Below are 24,064 nucleotides of genomic sequence, written 5' to 3'. Positions count from 1 at the left end.
GTCTCCTGGGTCCAAAGCCCCCCCCCCCCACTGCCACTCGTTGGCCTGCCGAGCTGCGGCCCTCCCTCGAACTTCTCGAATTGTTAGGGTCCGCAAGCAATCCGGTCGAGTCAATCAAGCCTGAACTCGTCCAGCTTACTGCATGTCAGTAGGCTGCCGCACTGCCGGCTTTCTCTCTGCCTGGCACTTTCCCAGCGGACTGGCTGCTTTACTCATGCAATCACATCCATGCAAACGAACTGTCCATGCAGCCCATCCCGTGGTCCCGTACACTCACAAAAGCAACACTACTCAATAAAAGGTCTGTCGTGGCCAAACTAAGCTAGGCGCCTCGGGGGGGAGGGGAACCTCAGGCCGTGGCACCCCAACTTCCAAATGCTCTATCCCAGCGGCCCCGCGGCCCCTATGCCGTTGAATTCCTAGTACAAACGAGAGGAGAGGGCGGCGAGAAGCATAGTCCCGAGTGTGAATGTGTGATGGCTAGTATCCCGGCCCACCAATCCCCACAAGGCGGGTCAGGGCAAGAGTTCGCTGTGCTTCACCGGCGATCGCGCTGTCTGGCTCATAGAATTTGCTGACGCGCAGTCCTCCTGCTCCTGGCCAGGCAATTGCACCACGCAGACCATGTGCGACACGTGGCCCCTACGCGTCCCCTTTGCCGTACCAAGCTGCCACGTGCACGGCCCCGCCACAGCCTCGCCACAGCAGCCCCCAGCACCCCCAGCACCCTCACGCCTTCTTGGCTTTACTGCTACTGCCACTGCCGCCTCCGCCGCCTCCGCCTGCTGCTGCTGCTGCTGCCCTCTGGCGCTGGCTGTAGAGGTAGAAGCCGCCCACACTGGCGCCGTAGCCGGCCGCCTGCAGCGGCGTCAGCGAGTCGCCGTGGGCCAACACGCCGTACCTGTGCAGCGGCATGTGGTGGTGGTGGTGTGGTGGTGTGTGTGTTAGGAAGTCGCAAAGGAGGGTGTGAAAAAGGAAACGATAGTGTGTGTTGAAAAACAACAAACGAGCCCGCCCAGACGGCGCGCGATAGTGTGTGTGTGTGTGTGTGTGTGTGTGTGTGTGTGTGTGTGTGTGTGTGTGTGTGTGTGTGTGTGTGTGTGTGTGTGTGTGTGTGTGTGTGTGTGCAGGCATAGACTATTACCCCCCCCTCCATCTCCATGCACGCCGGCATGCACACCCATCACCCCCCCTACACGCCCCCCAATCCTTGCAACCCACACACCACACACCAACCCCACCCCGCCCACACCACACACCGCAACCAACGCCTCTGCCTGTGCTCCGCTCGTTTTCGTTGGTTTTGGTTTAGTTTGGGCTGGTATTTACAACCTCCCCCCCTCCCCCTCCTCCCCACCCATCCCCATCACACCCCCACTCACACGACCACCGCCACGTTCTTGATGCACCCCGCCACCTTGAAGGTGAGGCTGCTTGTGGCGGCGATGGCGGCGAAGCAGCTGCCGTTCACGGCGGCGCTCACGGCGGGGGCGGCCAGGAACAGCCAGGGCTCGGACGCCAGCAGCGCCAGGCCGCCGGGGGCACCTGAGGGGGGGGGAAGGGGATTACATTCATGATTGATTAAGAAGTGAAGGCGTAGGCAGGTACAGTAGCATAGTAGGGGGAGGGGAAGGGGGGGCACAGGAGGGGGGGAGCTTGGCGTGGTGGGTAGGGGCTGGTGCCTGTTAGCGCGTTGTGCGGCACGCAATGGATAGGCGCCGACATGCACTCGGCACATTGTGGCATGTGAGTTACAAAAGCACGACATACATAATCAGCGTAGTTCAGGAATCTAATCCCCAAGACCCCAGACACAACAAGCCACCAGGGCAGGTGGGCGCAGGCCAACACGCGCTCAAACACACACGTACACACACATGCACAAAAACACACACACATACAGTCACACGCACACACACACAGTCACACGCACACACACCTGCCGCGGTGGCGGCTGCAATGGCCGGCCACTCCATGACGGCGCCCGCGGCCAGCAGCACGGCGGCGGTGGGGAAGCCCACATACACCAGTGACTCGGCGGTGCTGTAGCGAGGGCCGTCCTGCAGGTGGCGAGGGGGGGAGAGGGGAGGGAGAGGGGAGGGGAGGGGAGGGGAGGGGAGGGAGGGAGTGTAAGTAGGGGAAGGCGTGGGGAAGCCAGGCAAAGAAGGGCGGCGTGTGGTGCACCGGAGTACCACTTTTGGTTGACTGGGCATCTGAGCCCGGGGTCCCATGCACCCCCGGCACCTCCAGCCCTCGCATACCCGGCAGCCGCGTCAGCCCTCCACGTGCAAACCCCTCAGGCGGCGGCCCATATACGCGCCACCCCCCTGTACCGCTTTTCCAAACATCCTTGCAACCCCACCCTTCCCGCACCATGCCCCTCTCCCTCTGTCCCTCCCTCCCTGCCTCCTCCCCTTTCCTCAGGTAATCATCTTCGCAACCCCCTGGCTGCCTCACGTTTAGCAGCTCGGCTCCCACCACTCGTGCCGCCTCCGTGAGGGAGGAGGCCATGAAGGCGATGACGCCGATCTGTCCAGGAGGGGTTACATTCATATTACATTACTTAAGGGGGGGATAGGCGTCCGATCAAGGAGGAGGAAAGAGCTTCGTTCACAACCCCGTGCAAGAAGACATTGGGACCTATTCATTTGGCACACTAGCTCAGGCACGCAACTCGCCAACCCCTTGGCCACTGACAGGGTTCGGTGCTCACAACCCCGCCACGGCTCCACCCACCCCGCGGCCTGCCCCCCTCAGACTCAGAGGCCCTCACCACCGCTGTCTGCGGCCCCACCCCCCGCTCCCCCTCCCCCCACTTCCCCCCACCCCCTCGCTCCTCAGCCCCGCCCCTCACCCATTTGAAGCTGGGCGCGCCGCTCTCCACCAGCACCGCCCCCGCCGTGCCCCCCGCGATGAGCCCTATGGCCAGCAGCAGGCGCCAGTCGGGGCGCTCCAGCCCCACACACACGCCCAGCAGCAGCGTGATGGCGGGGGTGAAGGCCTGGAGGTGGGGGGTGCCGGCGACAGCGTGTGCGTGTGTGTTTTGACAGAGAAGGAGACATGATGTTGGGGCACAAAGGTTGCGTAGTATGTATGTGTGTGTGTGTTTTGAACAGGAAATAATGGGTGTGTGTCGGCCGGACTCGCCGGCGCTGCTCCTTCCACCGATATCCCGCGCAGCCACCAGTGCTCCCACTCGCACTCCCATCCCCCTACCACTGCACCCAATTTCTCCCCACCTTGAGGACCTGGATGAAGGCCACTGACAAGTACAAGTAGGAGATGTTCCCGAAGTACATGGAGGCGGCGGTGCAGACCGCGATGGGGAACAGCGAGGTCAGGAACACGCGGGGGCCGGGCGTGGGCCGCAGCGGCTGACCCGCCACAGCCGACAGCGCAAAGCCCGAGAAGGCGGACATGAGCTGTGGGGGCGGGGGCGGGGGCGGGTGGGAGGGGTTGGAGATAGGGGTTGGAGGGAGGGGATGGGAGTGGGTGAGTGGGTGGGAGAGGTTGTGGGGGTGCGCAGGGAAAGTGGGCAGGGTGTTGGTCTGGGACTGTGGGTGGGAGTCAGGTCCCAACCGCCGTCCCTCCCCCGCCCCGCCCCAGCCCTCACCTGCCCCATGCCGGTGACGGTGGAGGGGTACTTGAACCCCCGGCGATACAGCTGGTTGTTGAGGATAATGACGGCACTGCTGCAGCACATCCACAACAGCGTGCTACCCACAGCCGCCGCCACCTTCTTAGCCTTGGCAGCCACCTCCTCCGCCTTGGCCTTAGCCTCGGCGCTGGTGGTGGTGCTGCTGCTACTGCCGTCATCATCAGTAGCGCTGATTGTGGCTGTAGCTGTGGCGGCGGCTGTGGTGGTGGTTGTGGCGGCGGTGGCGGCGGCGGCGGCTGTAGCCGCCTTGACACGCTGCCGCACGCCGTCGTCGGCGGCAGTAGCAGCGGAGGCGCCAGCCGGTCCTGCTACTGCCGAGTTGCCTTTGGCTGCAGCCATACTTGAGTATCACCTTATGCTGACTGGTGCGTTGCTGAGTCTATCCCCTTCGGGGGCTACGAGTCGATTGGCTAATCCCGTGAGTCGCTGGTCTACCACACCACGCTGGTCTACTTGGCGGCGGCAGCGCCCGCAGCTCCGACGCCGTACTGTATGGAGGCGGGTTGGGGAGTGGGCGGGAGGGTCAGCACAGGTTGTGAGGCGCTGCATGCGATAGTAAGATGCGGCTCGGTCAAAGGATCCTTCGCGTCTGAAAAGCATTCCTCAACACTTCCGTACTCAGCTTTCCGCACAGCCCAGTTGACACCCCTACTCCGCTAATCCAACCATTTCCCACTACCTGCAACGGGAATACCATACACACAAACACATGCATATTAACACATGTTCACACCTTGCGCAGGATCCAGAGGGCGTCTTGGCGCGCGCGCGCCACCATCACCTGCACCCGCTCCGCATCTGTTTCGTCGCGGTGGGAGTTGAAGTGCTGGCGAATGTGGTGCCGGTAGTACGTCTGCGTGTTGCTGCAGAATGGAGGAAGGTAGTGGCGGGGCACGACGGGGATCGAGGAGTGATGTTTTAGAGCGGTCGAACTGAGGGGAATATGCGTGTCTCGGGGGGAGCCTGGACGGTCAGCGGCATGCCATCAGACTTGCGCTCCTCCCGCCCACGGTTGAGCACCTCTTGCGTTTCAGTCTTGGCACGCACCTAGGTAGCGTCTTTGCCTGGCGCAGCAGCTCACGGTACAGTGCTAGAGCCGTCGACATTAAGCTTTGTGTCGATGGTGTGGTTCAGCCTATTGCTCTTCCTTGGATATTTGTTGTAGAGCTGTGCAATTCGTGCAGTGTGAGTGTCTTGTGAGCCCCTATAGCGGTTTGGTTTGCATGGAAGGGCCGACCGTTGCATGAGAGGCTTCGCGAGTCTTATTCATACACTTGCTCCCTAGTCAGTTTGCACCAGCGCTTTGAGATCGCTGGACTTCTATAACACTACGATTACTTGTCCGCTCGAAACTTGGCCGAGCGCTCGTTTGCGCGCTATTTCGGCCTTGCACCGGCACACTAGCGATCTGTAGGTCCGCCGGGCGACCATGAAGCCTAGCACTGCATATCTAGCGCTCTACAATGCGGCACAAGCATGCGGCTGGGCGGCCATCCTGGTCGTCCTTGTCATCGGCGTGACGCAGCGCGAGACCCCAGAGCAGCTCTACGACCGGGCCGCGCCTCTGACAAGTGAGTGGGTGTAATTTTAGGTGGTGGGGGTAAACCGGCGGTGATAGAGGTGCCGATGCGACGCCAACCCCCCCCGGGCAACCGCGCTAACTCCCCTGGGGTGCCACTTGGGGTGCCACCGTGGGGTGCCACCCGGAGCGCCAATACACGACGTCCACACCGGGCCGACGCCACTGGCGCAGCCATGCATGACCGGCGCGACACGACGCCGGCAACTCGTCGCCGCCTCAACCTAACCCTGCACACCACCCACCCCATCTGGAACCAAACCCGTTTCCCTCCATCTTGTCCTTTCCATCCCACCGAACGCCCCACCCCTGCACCCCCACCCCCGCACCCCAACCCCCCAACCTGACCCGCCACAGAGCTAGTCCAGGGCGCGGCCATCCTGGACACCTTACACGCGGCCGTGGGCCTGGTGCCCTCCTCTCCCGCCATGACTCTCATGTTCTGGGTGGGACGCGGCAATGCGCTGTTCGCCATCACCGAGCCCATCGCCGCAGTGAGGACTGGGGAGGGAAGCAGGAGCAGCGGAGGATGGGGGGAGAGGGTGCTGGTTGGGGCTGCTGGGGGTTGGGTTGTTTTAAGCGAAGTAAATTAGAAGCCAGAGACACGAAGGGGCAGCTGCGGTGTGGTGGCGGGTTGTGAGGCTGTTGGTTGTTGGAGATGGGATGGGAAGGGCTGCCGGGCGAGAGGGGCAATCGGATGCCGTGTTGGCCCGGGGGTCTGGCCCCTGGAGTGGAAGGCAGCTGGGTGGGAGGCAGCTGGAGTGGGAAGCAGCTCGAGTGGGCGGCAGCTGGGTGGGTACTGTGCTATCGGTGGATACCGCTGGTGGAATGCGGGTTGCGCCTCTCGGCCTGGCAGCGGAAACGCTGAAGGGCACGCGAGTGGACGGTGGGCCAGGAAGCTGGCAGCAGCTGGGGATTGCTACCACGGGGACAACGGGCTCGGCAGCCGCGTGCACACGTCCTCCCACCCCTCATCTCTCACCTCTCACCTCTCACCCCTTATCCCTGCTCCCACATCGCCTCCCCCCCCGGCGACGATTCCTTGATTTTTAGGACCTATTGGGCTCGGGCACATAACCCCTTCGCCCCCGCCCCCCCGCAGCTGCACGCCAGCTGGTGGGCTGTGCTGATGCTGGGCGCCTGGGCGGCGGCGGAGGTGATCCGCTACCCCTGGTACGCCGCCATCACACTGGGGGCCTGCCCCGGGTGGCTCACCTGGCTCAGGTGAGGCCGGGCGCTTGGTGGTTGGTGGACGTGAATGTGGGTGCACTTGGTGGGCGGGAGGGCGTGTTTGTCCTGCGTGCAGGGCATGCGTGGGGTCTGCGGGTTTGGTCGCAGCAAACACTGCGTGCAGCCCGCGTGCCATGACGTCTCCACCCCACACCAACCAACCCCATCCACCCCCTCCCAACTCCTCGCAACCCCGCCAAACCCCTCCAACCCCCTTCCACCAACCCCGCACCTAACAGGTACACCATGTTCATCCCGCTGTTCCCGCTGGGCACGCTGGCGGAAATGGCGCTCATGTGGACTGCACTGCCCGAGCTGCAGGTAGGAGCGCGTGTGTGCTTCAGGGGTTTTTGAAGATCGATCCCAAAGAAACTGAGACCCAGAGTTCGAGACCCGACCACTGAGAGCAGACCCTCAAATAGATTGAATGCGGCCGTAGCCGTGTGGCGCAACCAGCCGGGCTGGGGAAAGTGGGCATCGACGTCGGGTCCGGCACTTGCGGGTCTTGCTTGGACGGCTACCGCCCCCGTCTTGCTATGTTGTTATGCTTTCTCATGGGATGGTGGAAACAAGCCCCCCGCCCCAGCTCTGTTGCACGACCATCTCCGTTGGGGCTTGAGAACAGCACTTGTCTTAAGCGGGCACACAAGGGAAGGGACACTCAACCTGCTCAGTGTGTTCTGTCACCGCCTCCCCCGCGCAGTCCCGGCGGCTGTACTCTCTGGGCCTGCCCAACCCCTACAACTGGGCCTTCGATTATCACCGGTTTATCCAGGTGGGTGGGTGGCTGGCTGGGTTGCTGGGTGGGCAGTTCTCCGTGTAGCAGACTCAACGCCTCATGGTTTGTGGTCCCGTGTTAGCAGCGGCGCGCACTTCCTCCGGCACCTGGGGTTGTGGGCCCGAGGCGGCAAGCAGCGGGCCGAGTGATTGTGTGGGGTAGCAGCAAAAGGGCTGGGGATGCAGAAATGCAGGGAACCAGCACGAGCCCAAGGCCTGCAGTAAAGCCCCGGATGCCCGGCACTACCGGCAGAACCAGGGATGCGAGCAGCCCGGTCGTAATACTACTGCATCCGCCCGCGTGCCCCTCAACCCACCCCGGCTCCTGCGCTGTGCCCTGCCCCGGCCTCATCCCCGCAGATTGTGCTGCTGCTGTACCCGCTGCTGTGGTGGCAGCTCTACTCCTCGCTGCTGCGCGCCCGCGCCAAGAAGCTAGGCGGCAGCAAGGGAGGCAGCAGCAAGGGAGGCAGCGGCGAGGGCTCGCGGCCGCCTGCGGCGGACATTCTGCGCCAGGAGACGCGGAGCAAGCTCCTGAAGACGCAGTAGAGCGGTAGAGAGCGGTGTATGTGGGATCAGTGGATTAGGCTGGTGTGCTGGCAGCACGCGAGGCGACGTACGGAAGGCGAGTACGCTAGGGAGGTGAGTGGGTGGCACCGGCTGCAACAGGCTTTGGCGGCCGCGTTCGGCGTAGGGCATAGCGGGAGCGCCAGGCACTGCGACTGCTCGATCGCGAGCTGGTAAGAGGTGCTGCAATGAAGACTGCCAAGAGTGTACGGGACGCAGGCTGCATTTGGACTGGCGCACGGGCTAGCTATGTATTCAGGTCGCTTTTTGAGTCTGGTGACAGACGTCACTGTCGGACGATCGCGCGGAAGCATGTGATCCCCAATGAGTATGGAGGTGGGATTGTCGGGCATGAAATATGGGCCCTTACAGGGGTGCGGGGGTGGGGGTGTTATGTGCCCGAGCCCATACAGTCCCACGAGTCAAGGAATCGTGGCGGGGTTGGGGCGGGGCACCCCTGGGCCCACTATTGAATTGCAGAAACACCGACATTGCTGGTGGCCGCACGTAGGCGGTGGCCAGCGGGGTGCCCCTGCCTGGCCCCTGCCCAGGCTTGCCCACGTGAGGGCCATGGCATTCCTGGGCGACGCGCATTGCATGGTTGGAAGTTGTGAGAGGGGCTTCATTAGTTGGTTGCTGAGCGCCCGAGCCTGCCTGAGCGAGGTGCGATGTAGCGGAGGCACGTCCCTTGCCCAAGCCCCGCGGCCTTGCCCTGGCCCTGGGGCCTGGGCCGGGCGATGTGCCGCTCTCCGGCTCTTGCTGGTGCGTGATTCGGCAACGGGGCGGATAGTGGAAACAACGCAGCTGCGCCCGCGCGGCCGCACACGCGGGTGCCTCCACTTGCACGCACTATGTGCAGCGGTGCCTTGTGATCAGGTGTCGATCGGTTGTACGTGCGGCCTGGCTTCCGCCCAGGGCTCCTATCTTAATGTCTCCAGACATTAATAGATTAATCGGCCATTTTGGCCGTTTCCTAGACATTCCTCTCGGGGGCCAATGTCTGAGGTAAGACTTTGTTGGCCCGGGTTTGGGGCGGGTTTTGTCCGAACTCCTGTGGAGAAGAAGAATGTGCCCAGACAAAAAACGGCGGCCATACGGCCGTTTTCCATCACCCCAAAAACAAGATACGACCCGTCGACCCCTGCTTCCGCCGTTCCGCGGGCGTAGGCGCTTGGGATAGGCCATCCGCCAGTGCTGTGCGCGTGTCAGGCTGTAAAACAGTACGGTATCCTGGCTTCTGGGTTACATAATAGTTTGGAGTGTGCGTCTGAGAGTCGTTGGCATAAGTCGTTTTGTTGCGGAATTTGTCCAAGTCATACCCAATCACCACGTACTTGATTTGTGAGGTCCAACACAACGGGCCAATAGCTGCACCACAACGGCTCCTTACGAGACGTGTACACCGGACAGTTGCGCATTGGCGCCATTGCAGTTCCCCAACATTTCCAGTTGACACAAGACGACACCCAACGGCTGAGCCCAGCTGAGCCGCTGAGGCTCGGCCACACGGCTTCTGTGGATGCCTATCCACCCCTGCTCGCAAAGCAACCCACAACCTCATGCACGCCCACGCACACCATGCACGGCCTTGAATCTTGCCGGACGTTGCAACACTGAATGTTGGGGTCAGGGAGTACGCTGCACACGACGGGACTACGCCAACCTGCCCCTGACCCTGTATTATCGCACACAGGGCTCGCTCCCCTGCTACCTCCGCAGCCCTCAGCCGTGCTTGGGGCAGGGCACGGCCTTGGCGGCCCTCTTGCAGCAACCGCCGCACAGCCGCAGGCTGCAGGCCGCCGACACCATCTGGCCACACGCACACATCAGCTGCCCGTTGGCCGCCACCTGGGGCTGCGGAGGAGGAGGAGAAGGGGGGGAAGGGTAGAGGTTGGCGGACGGCGCGAGGGTCGGCGGGTGCAAACCCAGTGCGGGCCACGTCGCCACATCGTGCACGAGGGCATCCGCGCCCGCCAAGCTCTTTTCCCACCGCCAAGCCGACCATCGTCCACACACATCGCCCCCTTCCCAAATTCTCATACCACAGGCATCGCCCTCCCATCCACCAAACATATGTCCCCCGCCCAATCGCGCTTACCCGCCCGCGCCGCGCCTCGGCCTCACGCTGCCACAGCTCGTACTGCTGCCGCCTCCGCTCCTCGGACGCGCGCCGCTCCTCCTCCGCCCGCCGCGCCCGCTCTGCCCGAATCTCACCCAGCCGCGGCAGACACGCCAGGTGCGCCGCCATCACCCCCGCCGTGTCGCCGTACGCGGCCGCGACGCGCCGCCGGAAGGCGCTGAGGCTGCCGTACTGCAGCGCGCGAGCGGCGGCTGCGTCGCCGACCTCCAACAGATCCCTCAGCGCCGACCCCAGCTGCATGCGGGTCGGCAGCACACACGGCGTCAGAGTGCAGCGTGAGAAGGCACCGCAGCCTGGTGAGCTCCAGAACCCAGACGACAGGTGATAGCACACATCTGAAATGCTGGCGGCTGACTTCCGCATTATTGACGTGCGTCCGGGCACGCCTAGGGCACACGACACCTGTGATGCCCTGCTCCAAAAGGGTTCTGCGACCAAGTACCCGCAGCTAGCACGGCCACGCCGCGCCCCCTTGCCCGGCACTACGGCATCCCCCATTCCCCCACTGCCCTACGGCTGACCGTACTGCACGCACCAGCGGCGTCAGGACCCCGTTGTGGTGGCCGTACTGCGCGTGCTCCTGCCGCAGCGCCACCCACAGCTTGGCCGACACGGGGCAGCGGCGGCCGTCGGGCAGACCGAAGTGGTTCATCAGCCGCACCACCAGCTCGGCCTTGGTGCCGCTGCAGGTGGTGCCCACGTCCTTGCACGCGGACTTGAGTTCTGGCACCTGCGTTTTAATATCGAAGCCCGCCCAGAACGGCACTGGAGTTACTTACGGATACCTTTGTTGTGTATGTGTGCGCGTGTGCATGTTCGTTTTGATTCCTGTGAGCGGGTGGTCGGGAGACTCGACACAGGGGCGAAAGCTGCGCACGCACGCACACCAGGAAGGTGCACGGCCATGCTTTGCAACGTTTGCGTGCTTGCGCCCCCGCAGCAAGTATAGGGCATCGCTACACCTCCTGCCCGGTTTGACCATGTCTTGCCAGTCAGTCGCTCACCAGGCAGTCCAGGGGCGTGCGCAGTGCCTTGTCCCACCTGCCGGCATCAACACGCGGGCCGGGTGGCACCACGTTGCTGCCTTGCTGGACAAGCAACGTTGCCAGTCACGTGCGGGGCCAAGCCACATCTCCATCCTCAGCTAAGCTCCACCTGCTGCAAACTCCACGTCCCAGCACGACGTCCCAGCCTGTTCGGAGCTCAATGCATGGCGCAAACCTGACCCACCTGGCCCAGTCCACGACGGGCGCCGCCACCGGCAACGGCGGCCGCTGCATGTCCAGGTGCCGCTTGGCCACCACCTCCTCCGCCAGCGCCTCCAGCCCCGCCCGCGACGCAATGAACATATCGCGACAGGCCAGACCCGCACGCACGATGTCCTCTGCGACCACGCTCGGGCCGCGCACGCCACCCTGAGGCTCCAGCGTCGCCGCCAGCCGCTGGAACACCACGGCCCACAGCTCCTGCGCGATACAAAACGATTGACGAGCACTTGTGCAACCAGCTAGAAATACGCACATCATTCCCATCACAGCTTGAGGCGCAAGCTACCACTCTGTTTGGCTCCGCAATCTGCCTTGTAACCCTGCCTCGCCTCCCCTCCCTCCCTCCCTCCCTCCCTCCCTCCCTCCCTCCCTCCCTCCCTCCCTCCCTCCCTCCCTCCCAACACCCTCTTGCTGAGCTACAGCACCTGCGTACCTGCGGCAGCGGCGTAGCGCCGGCGGGCACCGAGTCCCCGATGGACTGCCGCCGCAGCGGCGCCACCTTGGCCTGCGCCGCCAGCTTGGCCTCCCTGGCCCGCAGCGCCGCCGCCTGCTTGGCCGCCTCGCGCCGCTGCCGCGCCTCCTCCTCCCGGGCCGCCGCGATCTCGTCCGCGTGGTCGGCCTCGTAGCGCAGCCGCTCCTGTGAGCGACACCGTACGTGTGTTGGAACAGGTGTGTGTATGTGTGTGTGTGAGAGAGTGTGTGTGTGTGTGTGCGTGTGTGTGTGTTAAACACAAAAACAAACGGAACAAAGCCGCTGAACACGCGTGCGCAGTTACGGACCAATACCTACGCCGGTTACCGAGCTCCGCGTTGGGCGATGTTGCCCCAGTTGTCACCTTGAGTATACTTACCCGCATACGTTGCCTGGAACCCCCTACCCGGGCGTTTGGCATTCAGCCTCGTCTCCGAGGTGCACCCGCATGCGCTGCCATGCTCCGCGTAGGCGACGCGCTAACAACGTTTACCGGGCACAACTCCCCCTAAGTCTCGACGACTCCACATCCAGTCTCACCTATAAGCGTGGGGATGGAAAGGCATTGGGCGGCAGCACAGAAGTGTCACGGACATGTGAAATGGCAGCGGTGGAATAGGGCAAGCTATCTAATGTCCTGTGTGTGTGTGTGTGTGCGAGGTCCATAACACAAGGCAACAACAAGCACGTGTCCGTGTTTGTATGTATGTTTGTGTGTAAGTGTGTGTGTGTGTGTGCGTGTGTGTGTGAGGCATGCTTGTGTGGGAGCGGAGGAGAGCCTGAGGGAGCGGAGGAGCGCCCCCCCCCAAACACCCCTCCCACCTGCTTCTTGGCTGCCAGCTCCGCCACCTGGTGCGCCAGGTACAGCCGCATGGGGGCGCCGCGGGCGTGGTGCGGGTTGGGCTCCAGATGCACGTCGGTGAGCGCGTCCATCTCCTTGCGGCTCAGGCCGTACTGCGCCATGGCCGCAGACAGGCAGATGCGCTACGGAGGGGGGAGGGTTGGGAGGCTGTATCAGTGGAGCTGGCAAAGGGCGTGGAAGGCCGGTCAGTGCTGCTGCTGCTGCTGTCACTGCTGCGGTGACGGCGCATGTGGTCAACATGCCTCGTCGCCTGCAGCCGCTGCGGCGGATGCCCCGTCGCCCTCGCGACACGCCCCTGCCTGGCGCAACCTCACTGCAAGGCCTGCAACTCAGCACCTCACCCGGGTGGGGGTTTTCTTCTTCCGCTCCTTCTTGGGTTTGGCAGCCTTCTTCGCCGCCTTCTTGCCCTTCTGCCCCGTCGCGGGCTTCTTGGGAGAGGGCGGCTCCTCCGACTCCGGCTCGCTCTCCTCCGGCTCCGGTTCACTCGCGACCTCCGAGTCCTGCTGGTCCGCCTCCTGAGTTGCGGGCTCCTGGCTTGCCGCTGGCTCTGACTTCACCATGGGCGACGGTGTAGCAGCTGCAGCGGCCCTTGTCTGCCGGGGTTGGGGCTCCTGCGTCAGCGGCCCTCCTTGCTGCTGCGCCACGGCGCCCGGCTGCCGCTGCTGCTGCTGCGGTGGCAGTAGCTCTTCCTCGTGGTCATCACCCTCTGGCTCCTCCTTGACAGCGGGCACAGCTGGTGAAACAGTAGCGGTTTTGGCCTCCGCTGCTTCTGTGATCGAGCGCACGCGCGCCGAGCGCCGCAGCACTTTGGCGGGTGGGGCTTCCGCAGCAAGGTCCGCTCCATCCTCGGGAGTTGTTGAAGCTCGCTGTCGCTTTTGCCGCGCCATAGCTGTCAGCTGAGATGCTAGCGGATACACCTAGTTACCGCCGCAGGGCTAGAAAGTGGACTATGTGGCAAGGCTATGCCGGTCCATGCTCCAGCTGTTGAACGCCACCGAGCGTGAGATAGCCGGTGTACCCGCAAGCGTAGGTATACAAATTATACTAGATTCCTGAAGTTTATTTTGAAGCGGGCGAGCCCTCCCAACCTCGTTAAATTTAAGGCTAGTTATCACGTCACAAGCAGTCTTGCTCAGCAGTAGATCTGTATTGTATGATGCCTGCACTGCATTGTCCTAAGGGCTCCAAGAATGGGGAGTCCATCTCACCCATCCTGGGCTGATCGGGCGTGCCCTTCCGACATGTTCCGTTCATTCATGTTTACACGTGCATTCATTATTACATATTGCTTTTGCATTCATCTGCTTGTCTGGTAACTTGAGCAGGGGAAACTGGTGTGTATGCGTCCCTGCAACATCCCAGGATGCAAGGATGCATACATTCTGGCGGTCCAGTCGCAAGTTGCTTAGTGGCGCATGCAGCCGGACATTAAGGGCCCCACCTTGCAACGCCTTTTTCATCTCCTTGGGCACCAAGACACACGGCCATGCACGGGGGCAGCAGCTGCCCCGCCTGCCCGCGACGCCACTGCATCGCTGTGCCTGTACACAGCACACCCAACCGGGGAAACCACATGAAAGAAACAAGCTCCGACTGCCATTATGCAAATGCGACTAGGAGCAAATGGAAATATATGCAATTAAATTCGCGATATCACACAGTTTGCGACGTCTCCACAGCCTCTCCCTCGCCTCGTTCACGTTGTCAATATCTCACCCACCGAGCCAGATTGCTTGCACCGCCAGTCCACCCTACCGCAACGTGCCAGACTCCAAAGCTGTATTAACACACTTCTCGAGTACGCCCAAGTGAAAGAGTACAGTCTGTAACCCATCCTTTCCCTCACTCTCAGGTCCTTCCAGCTGCCACACGCACTGGTCCCGTGCCCGCCATCCCAAGCCATCCACCACTTCGAGGAACTGCGCGTGCGGGCAGGCTGAAACACGCAGCCCCAAGACAGATAGCGCCCGGATAGACAAGACAAAAAGGCCAATGACGGCCCACGCGCCCGCATCCGCGCCAGCATCAAGCAATCAAGCGCCAGCACACATGCCCCACCCCCGCAAACATCGACTCGTGTTTCTCTCAGCCGCTTCAACTCCAACTCAGGTCCTCGGCCGATGAGGCGATGACCCAACTTAGCTTGGCAACCGGTAAGCCCAATGTGCTGCAGGAGGTGCGCTGCACCCATGGCTTCGCACAAACAAACAAGCCCCAAGCAGTTCACGCTCCGGCATGCTGAACAGCGTCACTCCCCACGGCGTCAATTGCCGGTTCCACAAGGACCCACCCGTGCCAGGCAGTGCCTGGGTCCGCTCAATCTCTGCAGCTCGCCATGTTCGCGCCTCTATGTTTGAATTGCACCCTGTACACACACAAATCTTACTATCGGGAACAAAGCCCGTAAATGCAGTGCGCTTCAAGTTGCAAGGCATCCTTGCGTACGTAAGGTAGTTCACCCCCAGAAACGGGGAATTGCACGATGCCCGCGAAAGGGGCTTGCACTCGCTTTGCCATGCATGATCCCTTCAGCTTTGTGTTTCACGGTTGGGGTGGGTATGCGATTAAGTACGTGCCAATGAGTCGCTATGCCCGCCTGGGCCAGGATTCGGTGACGCGCTTGTGACGCTTCTTAAGCCTGCTCGTCGTGCAACGCCTGTAAGCATATGACGTCTCGCACATGCTCCTTGCACACATTCGAGCAAACCTTGGGTTCCCACACGCCATGCCTTGTTGATGCTTCCAGCGTCCCGCCGTAAACCGACATGAACCTGACCAGACGCGTGACATGGAGGACGAAGGGTTTCTGCATAAATACACGCAAGCTATATATAAAATAGGCACAAACATGCACGAAATATGCCGGAACGCACAGAACGCACGGCCGGACACACGATTGGCACAGCTGTTACTAACACGATTGCGCCACATAAACGCTAGCACACAACGCAAACAAAGTGCACAAACAAAATGCACAAACCCCACACATGGCCAGAAACGCGACTGGCTTCAGTATGGCGCGCAAAATGGAGCGACGGAGCCCTGCAGTCACGCCTGCACATAGGGCCGCACGTCGTCCCTGACGCCGACCACGCATCGGCAAACAACGGCACGCCACATCTAAACCATAACCGGAAGCATGTTCCGCTGCATGCGGAAACATGTGTTCAATATTGCAAACATGCACTAGCTAGTAGTGCCTGCAGCCAAGCACAGCCCCAGGTTCAATCGATGGTCAACTCCAGAGCCAACGTAGCGGTTCCCAGAATAAAAGACGATAAAGACCTGACAAGGCATGAAGCCACTCCCCGGCAGCAGTTTACAAGTAGCATGCCTGATTCCTAAGCTGCATGCATGGCAGCAGAAGGACCCGAAGCAATGAGGTTTGCAGACGGCTCGCAAACAATGTGTGCACCACACGTTGGATGTGTCGCCTCGTGCTCTGTGCGCCGCCACTCCTCGCGCCCAGGCATGGCGCGGCGTACATGTTCGCTCGCAACCCCAGTTGCACGCGCGCGCAGCTTTTCGCTGGCACTGCCCGCCTGACCACCTGGTCAGCATCGCAAACCGGGCAAGCCCCGACAAGCGCATGCTCGGGGTCTCGTCTGGGCCGCAGCCACGGCGCTTGCAGTCCGATCGAGCGGCGCTCGGTCCATGCTGACTGCCGGGCTACATTCCACATCGCCCCGATCGCTGGCGTGCAGGCCACGCCGCACAGATGCTACTGCACGGGCAGCAGCTGCGCGGGCCGTAGGTACAGCTCCCTGTATGCCAGGGTAGGGGAGGTTCAGGTCTTGTGAGGGGAGGCCTCACAAGGAAAGCCGCAGGCACAGTCGCGCACGCCTCACACCTGCGGTACTCAGGGAGTCCTGGTCATCATTGCCACCGACCGCCCGAAACGGGACGCTCGCCCACCCCGCCGTCCCGCCCACTGACAACCCGATGCGTGACGCTCGCCCACCCCGCCGTCCCACCCACTGACAACCCGATGCGTGACGCTAGCCCAGCCGCTGTCCCGCCCGCCGTCACGCCGTCCCCACCCGCCTCCTTCCTCCCACCTCCACCTCTATCATCCCACTCCCATCTCCTTGCCATCCTGCGCCCATCCCACCCCAACCTCGTCCAAGCCATCCCGGCACGCCTCAGGGCTACTCAGGGCTACTCACCACACCAGCACGACGGCCAGCGCCGCTGCCACACTGAGCAGGGACAGCAGCGCAAAGGTGCGGCCGCTGATGGAGTCCTCCTCGCCGCCGCCAGCCACCAGCGCCGCCTTCACCTGCTGGATACACTCCAGCGTCTGCAGGAGTGCAGGTGGGATGGGATGGATTTCCATGCAGAATGCCGGCACGTAAGGCGAAGGCGATCGGGTGGGTGTTGCTATGAATCCAAGATCGAGTGTGGAGTATGGAGATGTGATTATTGGACAGTGCGGTGAAACACCGGCCATGTCAGGCCCAAAGATGGCCGGGGACGAAGGGTGCGAGAAGGGTGCGACGGCGGTGGTGTCAAATCCGGTTCCAGCAGGTGTAATGCGCTCCTAGATGCACTCTAAATGCTTGCCACCAGCCTCAATCCCCGTGGCCTCAACCTCGCCCCCCTCCTCGCATCAGATGCGCACCTGCATGCTGGGTGTGGTGTTGTGGCCCCACACGTCACGCAGCTGATAGCGCTGCTCCAGCTCCTGCGCGCAAGCGCAGGGGCAGAAGGGGCGGCGGTACGGTTAAGCTTGACGTCCAGCAAGCAGGCAGGCTTCAACGCCCTCCCGTTGTTGGCACCCATACACCGCTGTACTTCTTTAGCGCGCTCCCAGCGCTGACGGGTTGGGAACCTAGCTTCGACCAGCCCAGCAGACCCACGGTCTGCGGCGAACGATGGCCGGCTGCCCGCTGGTCGGCAATGTCGCGCCTGGGCGACCGCCTCGCCAGAATGAGGGGCTAGTTTCAGAGTTGACAAAGCCGTCATCGCGCACCTCGAACGGGCAGGCAGGCTCGGATGGACGAGTGCCACTATTACTCGACTGCGCGTCGACCAGCCATTTCCTCAGTTCGTCCACGCTGAGACTGGATGAAGCCACTTGCCTGAGCGAGCCACCAACGGCGGCTGCGACGAGTAGTGCGAATGCGGGGCCAGGATTTGCAACATAGCAAACAACCCGCTGAAATGGTAGCTGAGCATGAGCAGCAGTGTGACCTTAACAGTGCCAGAACGAGGGTTCTAAAACAGATTACTGACGCACCTCGCTTGAGGACCTCCACCTCCAGAGCACTGTTGTGGTCCATTATGCCTCAAGCGTCAAGCGAATTATCGAGAAGTGTTCAGTTCCCGGTGTTCAACGCTGGCGATTTAGCGACTGCATTCCTCTCCCCAAAACTTCTGCATGTAAGTTCACACACGTGTATTTATGCTGCCAGGGTATATGGACGAAATGGACCTTTGAAACCGACCCTGGGTCACATGCAGTACTATCGCGAGTAGCCGCCGAGGAGAACCGGGCTCGATGGCATCGGGTAGGCCGTGTTACACAGACCGCCAAAGTCGCGCCCGTTTGGCGAGCTCGCCACAGGAGCGCGATTTCATTGTTTTGCCCTACTTCCTCAATAGCGCGATTAACGAGCCGCGAACTCGTGCAGACCAAAGCCCGTCTTCAACAGTTTTCCGCAGTTTCTTGGCGTGCCCGTTACAAGTGCGGAGAAAGAAAATCATTTACAGGCGGTGCCCATTGCGAGCAAATATGGAAGCCAGCGTTTTCGCGAGGTTCTGGATTCAGCTTTCCGTTTTTGTCGAAACTTTGCTACGCAATGCACTTGTGGGTTTGTCTTATTAGCCCTTAATTTGCGACAATTCAAAATTTCGAAAAACCTTGCAACCGGTCGGACTCAGTGCCGCGACCGCGCGAATTCCCTACATCCCGACTCAGCCTAGACACATTAACATGCCATTATTGTTCCTTAACATACGTTGCGCCTTTGGATTGGGGCTCAGAGCGTTCCGCGCCGGACATGCAGTGGTTGATTGGTTAACAAAGTCGCGCTCACCAGGACTGACGATGTGAACCCGAAAGCTTCCCGAATGGTGTCATATGAATGGCTGCTTCTGATTCGGGCCTGTCCAGAGGCCTCCTGGTGGCTGGGGAGATGCCCTAGGACGCCCCTACATGCGCCGTGTGACAGGCCTGGTGTTCTTTTCCATGGCCTAGCCGCCATGTCTCCACATCGGGCCCTAGAACACTGCCTGTGCAAGAGTGTGAGCCGGCGCGAGACCCGTGGCCGAGACCCCACCCACATCCCACCGAGACCACACATAAGCACCTGTCTTGCGACCCATTGCGACCAAGTTCCCCACGTGGCTCCCCTTGCCCCGCCGACCGAGAAGCAGCACACCCAGACCGAGATCTTTAGTGGGCTGAGCTCCTGGAGCGCAGCGATGTAGGGCGGCGAAGCCCACCAGGAACACCTCTGTCCGTGCGTGTGTGCATGCGTGCGTGCATGCACTCGTAAGCAGGATTGCCGCACACCGCCCCGCACTATCAATAAAGTGCTCCTCTCTAGCCACCACGCTGCTGTGTCAGAGCGCTGCACTTCCCAGCCATGTCCCGAGAGAAATGTTCCATATTACTTTCCGCTGTCGCTGCTAGTCTTTGTCAGTAGCGCTCAGAGTTGCCCCTCCCCCTCCCCCTTGGCTTTGGCTTCCTTTTGGGCTGGTATCTACAATCCCCCCCGCGGAAGGCCTGTGAGCCCTGTTACCACACGAGGCCGAAGATCCACATCGGCATCTACGTGGGCGGTGCAGGGGCAGGTGCCAAACCGAAGGCTGTCGCTGCTACGTTTTGTGGCAGTATCCGCCATAACTTAAGCCACACACTTGTCCTTTATAACGTGCTGAAGGTGCTAAAGCCCCTACCGCTACGCAGTACCCCGGCTTGCCCCTCCCCCCTCAGGCGCCCCGCCCGCGGTGTAAGAGGGGGGGGGCAGCGGGGGGGCAGTTACCAGCCCAAGCCAATGCGGAGGGTGGGAAAATTGCCTAGCGCAGGCATCTGGACTGCCGCGGCGACCCGCCCCAGGCAGCTTCAAACCCCCGCGCACGCAGCCAAATTTGGCTTGGCAGGGTACCCGGCTCACCCTTACAACCAGAGGCCACCGGCAACTTTTCGGATTTCCTACCCTCCTGCCAATGGAGGGGTGGTGCAAGGGGGTAGTACAGCGATTTTCTAGGAAGACCAACGCATTGGCACATCCATGATCTCGCATTAGTAGTCATGGTCTTAGCGCTGATCTGATCAGCACGGGGCGCCTATCGGGTGGGTGGGGGGGACACGGGCGGAAGGGGGCCGAGAGTGGCGAGAGGATCAGGGCACAGCCGTGGGCCTCGCGGGAGTATGCGACTGGTGCGGGCTACGAGCATAGTACCAGTCATTATCGCGCATGAAGAATGGAAAGCGCTTATCAGTTCAGTGGGGCGCTGTATTTCGCGCGAGGATTTAAGTGTCGGAGGGCCGGATCCTCCAATGCCTCCGATTCCCTCGTCTATCGCCGGGCGCCTGCTCGCTAAATGTCACAAACAACGTAACATACACCACGCTTGTACTCTAGCACTGCATCGGTACTTGTGCGTTATACCAATTCCTCGCCATTTCACTTGTTTTTGCAAAGTTATGCGTCGCCACAAGTACAGTGAACAGCTTCTTAAAATTAGCACGCATTTTGACTGGAGCAACGGGGCGTGCTGGCCAGTGCACTTCGCGGGAAGTAACGTGACTGGACAAAACTGTAATAACCGGGAGGGCCCCCCGCGGCGAGCTCGATGCGACCGCAATGGCTATTGCCCCTCCCCCCTCGGGGGAAGGGGCAAGCCAACCATGACCATGCAGGCAGAGGGGTGGGCGAGCTGCGATGGGGGCGCCTCGTTTGGGGCGTCCACGCGGTCAGGTTCTTCATAGGCTCCTAACTTGGGCCTTTACCACTTCTGGGGTCGGCTCCAGACGTTTGTGACTTTGGGTATCAGGCCGAAGGGTTGGGACACTGTGCCGTCTGCGCATCCTTTCATCTCTCGGGCTGTTGGTGATGGCATGTATGGTTTTGCGCTTGCCGTATGACGCTGATTCCCCGCCTCCCTCGCCGTGAGAGGTTGTGCGTGGTTGGTGGCCTTGTGTGTGGGCAGGTTGCACGCGTGGGCGACCGTTCTAGTACCTGGACGCTTGCGCCCTGGTTAGTGCGTGCGCTTTGCGTGTGTCCTGCGGCCTAGACGTTTCCCGGCACTTCTGTGCCTAGGCTTGTGACGTTGAGGCACAGCGGTGGGGCTCTGGCGGGTTGAGGCTTGGCTAGGACTCACTGTGCGCGGAGTCACACGGACTTTGCCTGCGGGAGGGTTTGCAGCAAAGTCGGGGTTGGTGGAGTCATGTTGGGCCCTGATAGCATGTGATGGCTCGGCGTCTTCGGGTGCTGGGACTGTCCCCTCTGTAACATCCGCATTCTTTACCACAAACGCTGTCTTCACAAGCTGTCCTCAAATATACAACACCGGGCCTTGGCTTGCATGGAAGATTTTCGTAGGGCCCCCGTTTGGGCCGTTTGCACGTCTGTGGGGCCCGAATCAGGCCTCCCACGCACTCAAGTTGACTCAACTGAACGCAACAGGTAGACTGCCGGCGCAATTCGTATGGGGTGGGCCTGAAGCGCACGTCCTACACTATTGCAAGCCCAATCCTTAGCTTTGCATAATCCCTGTCCCAACGCCACCAAAGCACTCACTTGGCCCTGTGCAACTCACGTCTCGGCCCGCTGTAACTCACATCCTGGCCCAGCGGCCCGGTGCCCAACTCAACATCTCAACCTCGTCACAACACCTCAATGCAAACCCCTGCCGCAAACTGTTACACCGTCTGCACTGTACTTCCCTCTGTCAGCGCGCCGGATAGCGCCATACATCCTGATGCCTTCAGCCATGCCGCGGGCAGGGCTCCTTTTTGGTCGCCCGTCTGCAGCACTGACCGCACAGCAGCAGTGTGCAGTAGGGTGAAGCTGTGGAGCCGCAGGTGCACTGCGGCGGCCGCCCACCAGGCGTCCCGCGGCGTGGTGCGGAGCCTTTACCCCCTCGGATGAGTGCGGCGCACGCGCTCCCTGCAGTGATCAGAGATAGGGACCGCATCGATGGCTACGGTCTACCTGAGCCTCTGGGGTATCACCACAGCGACAGCCGGCGACATGCATGCTGCGCCCGGGATCGCGACGCGCGCACGAAAAGCTGATGAAAGCAACACCAAACAATCCGACATGCCGTACTGCTCGGCGCCCCCGTCTGTCCTTATCCCTCGAACAGGACGCCATCACTGCACCTGCTGCGACAGCTCGGCCCCTGCTCGCCCTACCTGGCCTTGGCCTGCCGCCGCCCTCAGCTCGTGCAGCTCCTGCTGCCGCCGGTACGCTTGCTGCCACCGCTCCTGCAGGATCTGCCGCTGCTCCTCGGCCCGCCGCCGCCTCTGCTCCTCAAACGCGCGCCGCTCCTCCTCCGCCCGCCGCGCCCGCTCTGCCCGAATCTCCGCCAGACGCGGCAGACACGCCCGGTGCGCCGCCATCAGCCCCGCCGTGTCGCCGTACGCCCGGGCGAGCAGGCGCCTGAATGTGAGTAGAGCGCTGCAGCCCAGGGCGCCGGCTGCCGTGTGGTCACCCGCCTCCGACAGGTCCTTCAGCGCCAGAGCAATCTGCAAGCGGGCAAGGCAGCGGGCAAGGCGTACGTGCGGCAGACCAGCGGGTAAGGCGTACGTGCGGCAGATGGGGCGTTAGTAGCACGAGGCAACGTGGCGGGTATAGATGCAGGTTGCGCAGGTGAGGCGGTACACGCACGCTAAAATGCAGCAGACACACTGGGTCCTAGCCAGAGACCAGAGCTAAGCTTGACATGCCACCGCAACTAAAAGCTAGCCTCAACACGCTACCGCAGTCAAGAGCTTCGCCTCAAAATGACACCGCGGCCTCACCTGAGTGTTATTTCTTGGGCTGGGCCGGGCGTAGCTGTTGCGTTCTTGCCGCAGCGCCAGCCACAGCCGCAGCGGCACGGGGCAGCGGCGGCCGTCAGGTAGGCCGAAGTGGGCCAGCAGCCGGACCACCAGCTCGGGCTTGGTGCCGCTGACCATTTCCCCCATCTCCTTGCACGCGGACTTGAGCTCCGGCACCTGCGTACGTGTGGGATAGATGCGAGAAGCAAGCAGTCGCATGGAGCTGATGCCCAGCGCACTCACGTTACGGTACTTGCATCTGGTACTCGACAACGTATCGCACATGATACTCTTATAACCCGGGAGGCCCCTTGGGCGCTGGTTACTGGCGCAAAATATATCACGTACTGGTTTGTTACATGGCTGACCACCCATACATGGTTGACCAGGCTCGCAGTTCACTAGTCCCCGGCTCGCACAATATGGCGGTTGGCGGTTGGTCAACGTTTGACCCGTATTGCCCGCCCCGCCCCCATGTTGCCCGCCCCGCGCCCATATTGCCCGCCCCGCCCCCATACTGCCCGCCCCACCCCCATACTGCCCGCCCCGCCAGCTTAAGATCGTAAATCGCGTTCGTTCTCGCGTGTTGCTGAGTCTAATTGCTTGCCCTCGGGTCCCATCCCGGGGTATAAGCTACTTACAACCCTTGAGGGGTGGGCATTGTGGCATGCTCAGGCGGGGCATGCGGTCGGGTCGGGTTCGGGCCGCCCAGCCGCCCCGCCCCAGTATATCCCATACTGCCCACCCCTCCGTGTTGTAACCTCTACGTACATGCGTGCTTATATGCGTCATCCTGGCCCAGGCCCCCATTTTCACGAGGCATCATCTTTGTCAAACCCCCCCCCCCCCCCCACACACACACCACACATACATATGCGTGTGCGTGTTCTCGCGCATGCGTCGGGGCTTACCTTGCAGGACATGGGTGTCCGCAGCAGCTTGTCCCACCTGCAGTAATTAGGATGGGGGAAAGGGCCAGGCGTCACGTGTGTGGCTGAAGCACAGTACGGTGGTACGGTATCGGTCCGTATGGCAGCCGCCGCACCTGGCTGGCCTTGCCGCTCGCCGCCATAGCAAACTCCATTCTGGCACAATGCAACGTCGGAGACTCATAAGCTAACCTACTGAAGCAAGCATTGCACCTGTAGGCCATCCTCGCATACCTGCAAACAAGCATACCCACCGGTCCCAGTCCACGCCCGAACCCGCTCCCCCCGCCATGAGCGACCGCGCCGGCTCCATCTGCATGTCCAAGTGCCGCTTGGCCGCCACCTCCTCCGCCAGCGCCTCCAGCCCCGCCCGCGACGCAATGAACATGTCGCGACAGGCCAGGCCCGCAAACACGATATCCACTGTGACCACGCCGGGGCCGCGCACGCCTCCCTGAGGCTCCAGCGTCGCCGCCAGCCGCTGGAAAACCACGGCCCACAGCTCCTACTTGTGGAAATAGAACATCACAACGCCACCGGCATCGCATGGCAGAAATGACTAACCAGCGTAGCTTGTAACAAGGGGAAGGC

The 24,064-nt window shown here is 61.8% G+C and overlaps 6 protein-coding genes across 6 annotated transcripts; 2 read left to right on the top strand and 4 right to left on the bottom strand.

Moving 5' to 3' along the window:
• Positions 1-4,842, bottom strand: CHLRE_08g363600v5 (uncharacterized protein). The gene is made up of 9 exons (XM_043064869.1): positions 4,706-4,842; positions 4,392-4,521; positions 3,614-4,146; positions 3,240-3,422; positions 2,855-3,001; positions 2,458-2,529; positions 1,940-2,060; positions 1,383-1,545; positions 1-901 (listed from the first exon to the last, which is right to left on the bottom strand). Exons 3-9 carry the CDS (start codon positions 3,995-3,997, stop codon positions 730-732), a joined length of 1,242 nt encoding a protein of 413 aa, XP_042921870.1. The 5' UTR covers positions 3,998-4,146; positions 4,392-4,521; positions 4,706-4,842; the 3' UTR covers positions 1-729.
• A 102-nt stretch (positions 4,843-4,944) lies between these two features.
• Positions 4,945-9,036, top strand: CHLRE_08g363500v5 (uncharacterized protein). Its single transcript, XM_001696054.2, has 6 exons — positions 4,945-5,229; positions 5,595-5,731; positions 6,340-6,461; positions 6,707-6,788; positions 7,171-7,242; positions 7,605-9,036. The coding sequence occupies exons 1-6, from the start codon at positions 5,088-5,090 to the stop codon at positions 7,788-7,790; spliced, it is 741 nt and encodes a 246-aa protein (XP_001696106.2). The 5' UTR covers positions 4,945-5,087; the 3' UTR covers positions 7,791-9,036.
• A 2-nt stretch (positions 9,037-9,038) lies between these two features.
• On the bottom strand, positions 9,039-13,692 carry CHLRE_08g363450v5 (uncharacterized protein). The gene is made up of 8 exons (XM_001695973.2): positions 12,892-13,692; positions 12,511-12,672; positions 11,650-11,853; positions 11,179-11,414; positions 10,953-10,989; positions 10,484-10,678; positions 9,907-10,182; positions 9,039-9,662 (listed from the first exon to the last, which is right to left on the bottom strand). The coding sequence occupies exons 1-8, from the start codon at positions 13,435-13,437 to the stop codon at positions 9,531-9,533; spliced, it is 1,788 nt and encodes a 595-aa protein (XP_001696025.2). The 5' UTR covers positions 13,438-13,692; the 3' UTR covers positions 9,039-9,530.
• A 124-nt stretch (positions 13,693-13,816) lies between these two features.
• On the bottom strand, positions 13,817-17,942 carry CHLRE_08g363400v5 (uncharacterized protein). The gene is made up of 5 exons (XM_043064868.1): positions 17,790-17,942; positions 17,523-17,653; positions 17,172-17,234; positions 16,717-16,850; positions 13,817-16,314 (listed from the first exon to the last, which is right to left on the bottom strand). Exons 1-5 carry the CDS (start codon positions 17,830-17,832, stop codon positions 16,272-16,274), a joined length of 414 nt encoding a protein of 137 aa, XP_042921869.1. The 5' UTR covers positions 17,833-17,942; the 3' UTR covers positions 13,817-16,271.
• Positions 17,943-18,052: 110 nt separating this feature from the next.
• Positions 18,053-21,024, top strand: CHLRE_08g363383v5 (uncharacterized protein). The gene is made up of 2 exons (XM_043064867.1): positions 18,053-19,046; positions 20,225-21,024. Exon 1 carries the CDS (start codon positions 18,755-18,757, stop codon positions 18,980-18,982), a length of 228 nt encoding a protein of 75 aa, XP_042921868.1. The 5' UTR covers positions 18,053-18,754; the 3' UTR covers positions 18,983-19,046; positions 20,225-21,024.
• Positions 21,025-21,090: 66 nt separating this feature from the next.
• On the bottom strand, positions 21,091-24,002 carry CHLRE_08g363367v5 (uncharacterized protein). The gene is made up of 4 exons (XM_043064866.1): positions 23,728-24,002; positions 23,456-23,492; positions 22,527-22,721; positions 21,091-22,250 (listed from the first exon to the last, which is right to left on the bottom strand). The coding sequence occupies exons 1-4, from the start codon at positions 23,859-23,861 to the stop codon at positions 21,876-21,878; spliced, it is 741 nt and encodes a 246-aa protein (XP_042921867.1). The 5' UTR covers positions 23,862-24,002; the 3' UTR covers positions 21,091-21,875.
• Between the last annotated feature and the right edge of the window lie 62 nt (positions 24,003-24,064).

The sequence above is a fragment of the Chlamydomonas reinhardtii genome, chromosome 8 (genome assembly GCF_000002595.2).
Source record: "Chlamydomonas reinhardtii strain CC-503 cw92 mt+ chromosome 8, whole genome shotgun sequence".
Classification (NCBI taxonomy): Eukaryota; Viridiplantae; Chlorophyta; class Chlorophyceae; order Chlamydomonadales; family Chlamydomonadaceae; genus Chlamydomonas; species Chlamydomonas reinhardtii.
The sequence above is the reverse complement of the archived record's forward strand: the minus strand, read 5'-3'. Positions and strand labels throughout refer to the sequence as shown.

Bases quoted from the DNA above. Each gene is read 5' to 3' on its own strand.
- CHLRE_08g363500v5 (XM_001696054.2), top strand. From the start codon at position 5,088: ATGAAGCCTAGCACTGCATATCTAGCGCTCTACAATGCGGCACAAGCA. The intron at 6,462-6,706 runs GTGAGGCCGGGC...CGCACCTAACAG, and splicing joins GGGTGGCTCACCTGGCTCAG to GTACACCATGTTCATCCCGC. The intron at 6,789-7,170 runs GTAGGAGCGCGT...TCCCCCGCGCAG, and splicing joins CTGCACTGCCCGAGCTGCAG to TCCCGGCGGCTGTACTCTCT.
- CHLRE_08g363600v5 (XM_043064869.1), bottom strand. From the start codon at position 3,997: ATGGCTGCAGCCAAAGGCAACTCGGCAGTAGCAGGACCGGCTGGCGCC. The intron at 3,423-3,613 runs GTGAGGGCTGGG...CCGCCCCCACAG, and splicing joins CCGTCACCGGCATGGGGCAG to CTCATGTCCGCCTTCTCGGG. The intron at 902-1,382 runs GTGAGTGGGGGT...GCCGCTGCACAG, and splicing joins AAGAACGTGGCGGTGGTCGT to GTACGGCGTGTTGGCCCACG.
- CHLRE_08g363450v5 (XM_001695973.2), bottom strand. From the start codon at position 13,437: ATGGCGCGGCAAAAGCGACAGCGAGCTTCAACAACTCCCGAGGATGGA. The intron at 11,854-12,510 runs GTGGGAGGGGTG...TGTCGCTCACAG, and splicing joins AGCTGGCAGCCAAGAAGCAG to GAGCGGCTGCGCTACGAGGC. The intron at 11,415-11,649 runs GTACGCAGGTGC...TGTATCGCGCAG, and splicing joins GCGCTACGCCGCTGCCGCAG to GAGCTGTGGGCCGTGGTGTT.
- CHLRE_08g363383v5 (XM_043064867.1), top strand. From the start codon at position 18,755: ATGTCTCCACATCGGGCCCTAGAACACTGCCTGTGCAAGAGTGTGAGC.
- CHLRE_08g363400v5 (XM_043064868.1), bottom strand. From the start codon at position 17,832: ATGGACCACAACAGTGCTCTGGAGGTGGAGGTCCTCAAGCGAG. The intron at 17,235-17,522 runs GTGCGCGATGAC...GCTTGCGCGCAG, and splicing joins AGCCTGCCTGCCCGTTCGAG to GAGCTGGAGCAGCGCTATCA. The intron at 16,851-17,171 runs GTGCGCATCTGA...GCACTCCTGCAG, and splicing joins ACACCACACCCAGCATGCAG to ACGCTGGAGTGTATCCAGCA.
- CHLRE_08g363367v5 (XM_043064866.1), bottom strand. From the start codon at position 23,861: ATGTTCATTGCGTCGCGGGCGGGGCTGGAGGCGCTGGCGGAGGAGGTG. The intron at 23,493-23,727 runs GTGGGTATGCTT...TAATTACTGCAG, and splicing joins TCGGGCGTGGACTGGGACCG to GTGGGACAAGCTGCTGCGGA. The intron at 22,722-23,455 runs GTAAGCCCCGAC...ACACGTACGCAG, and splicing joins GGACACCCATGTCCTGCAAG to GTGCCGGAGCTCAAGTCCGC.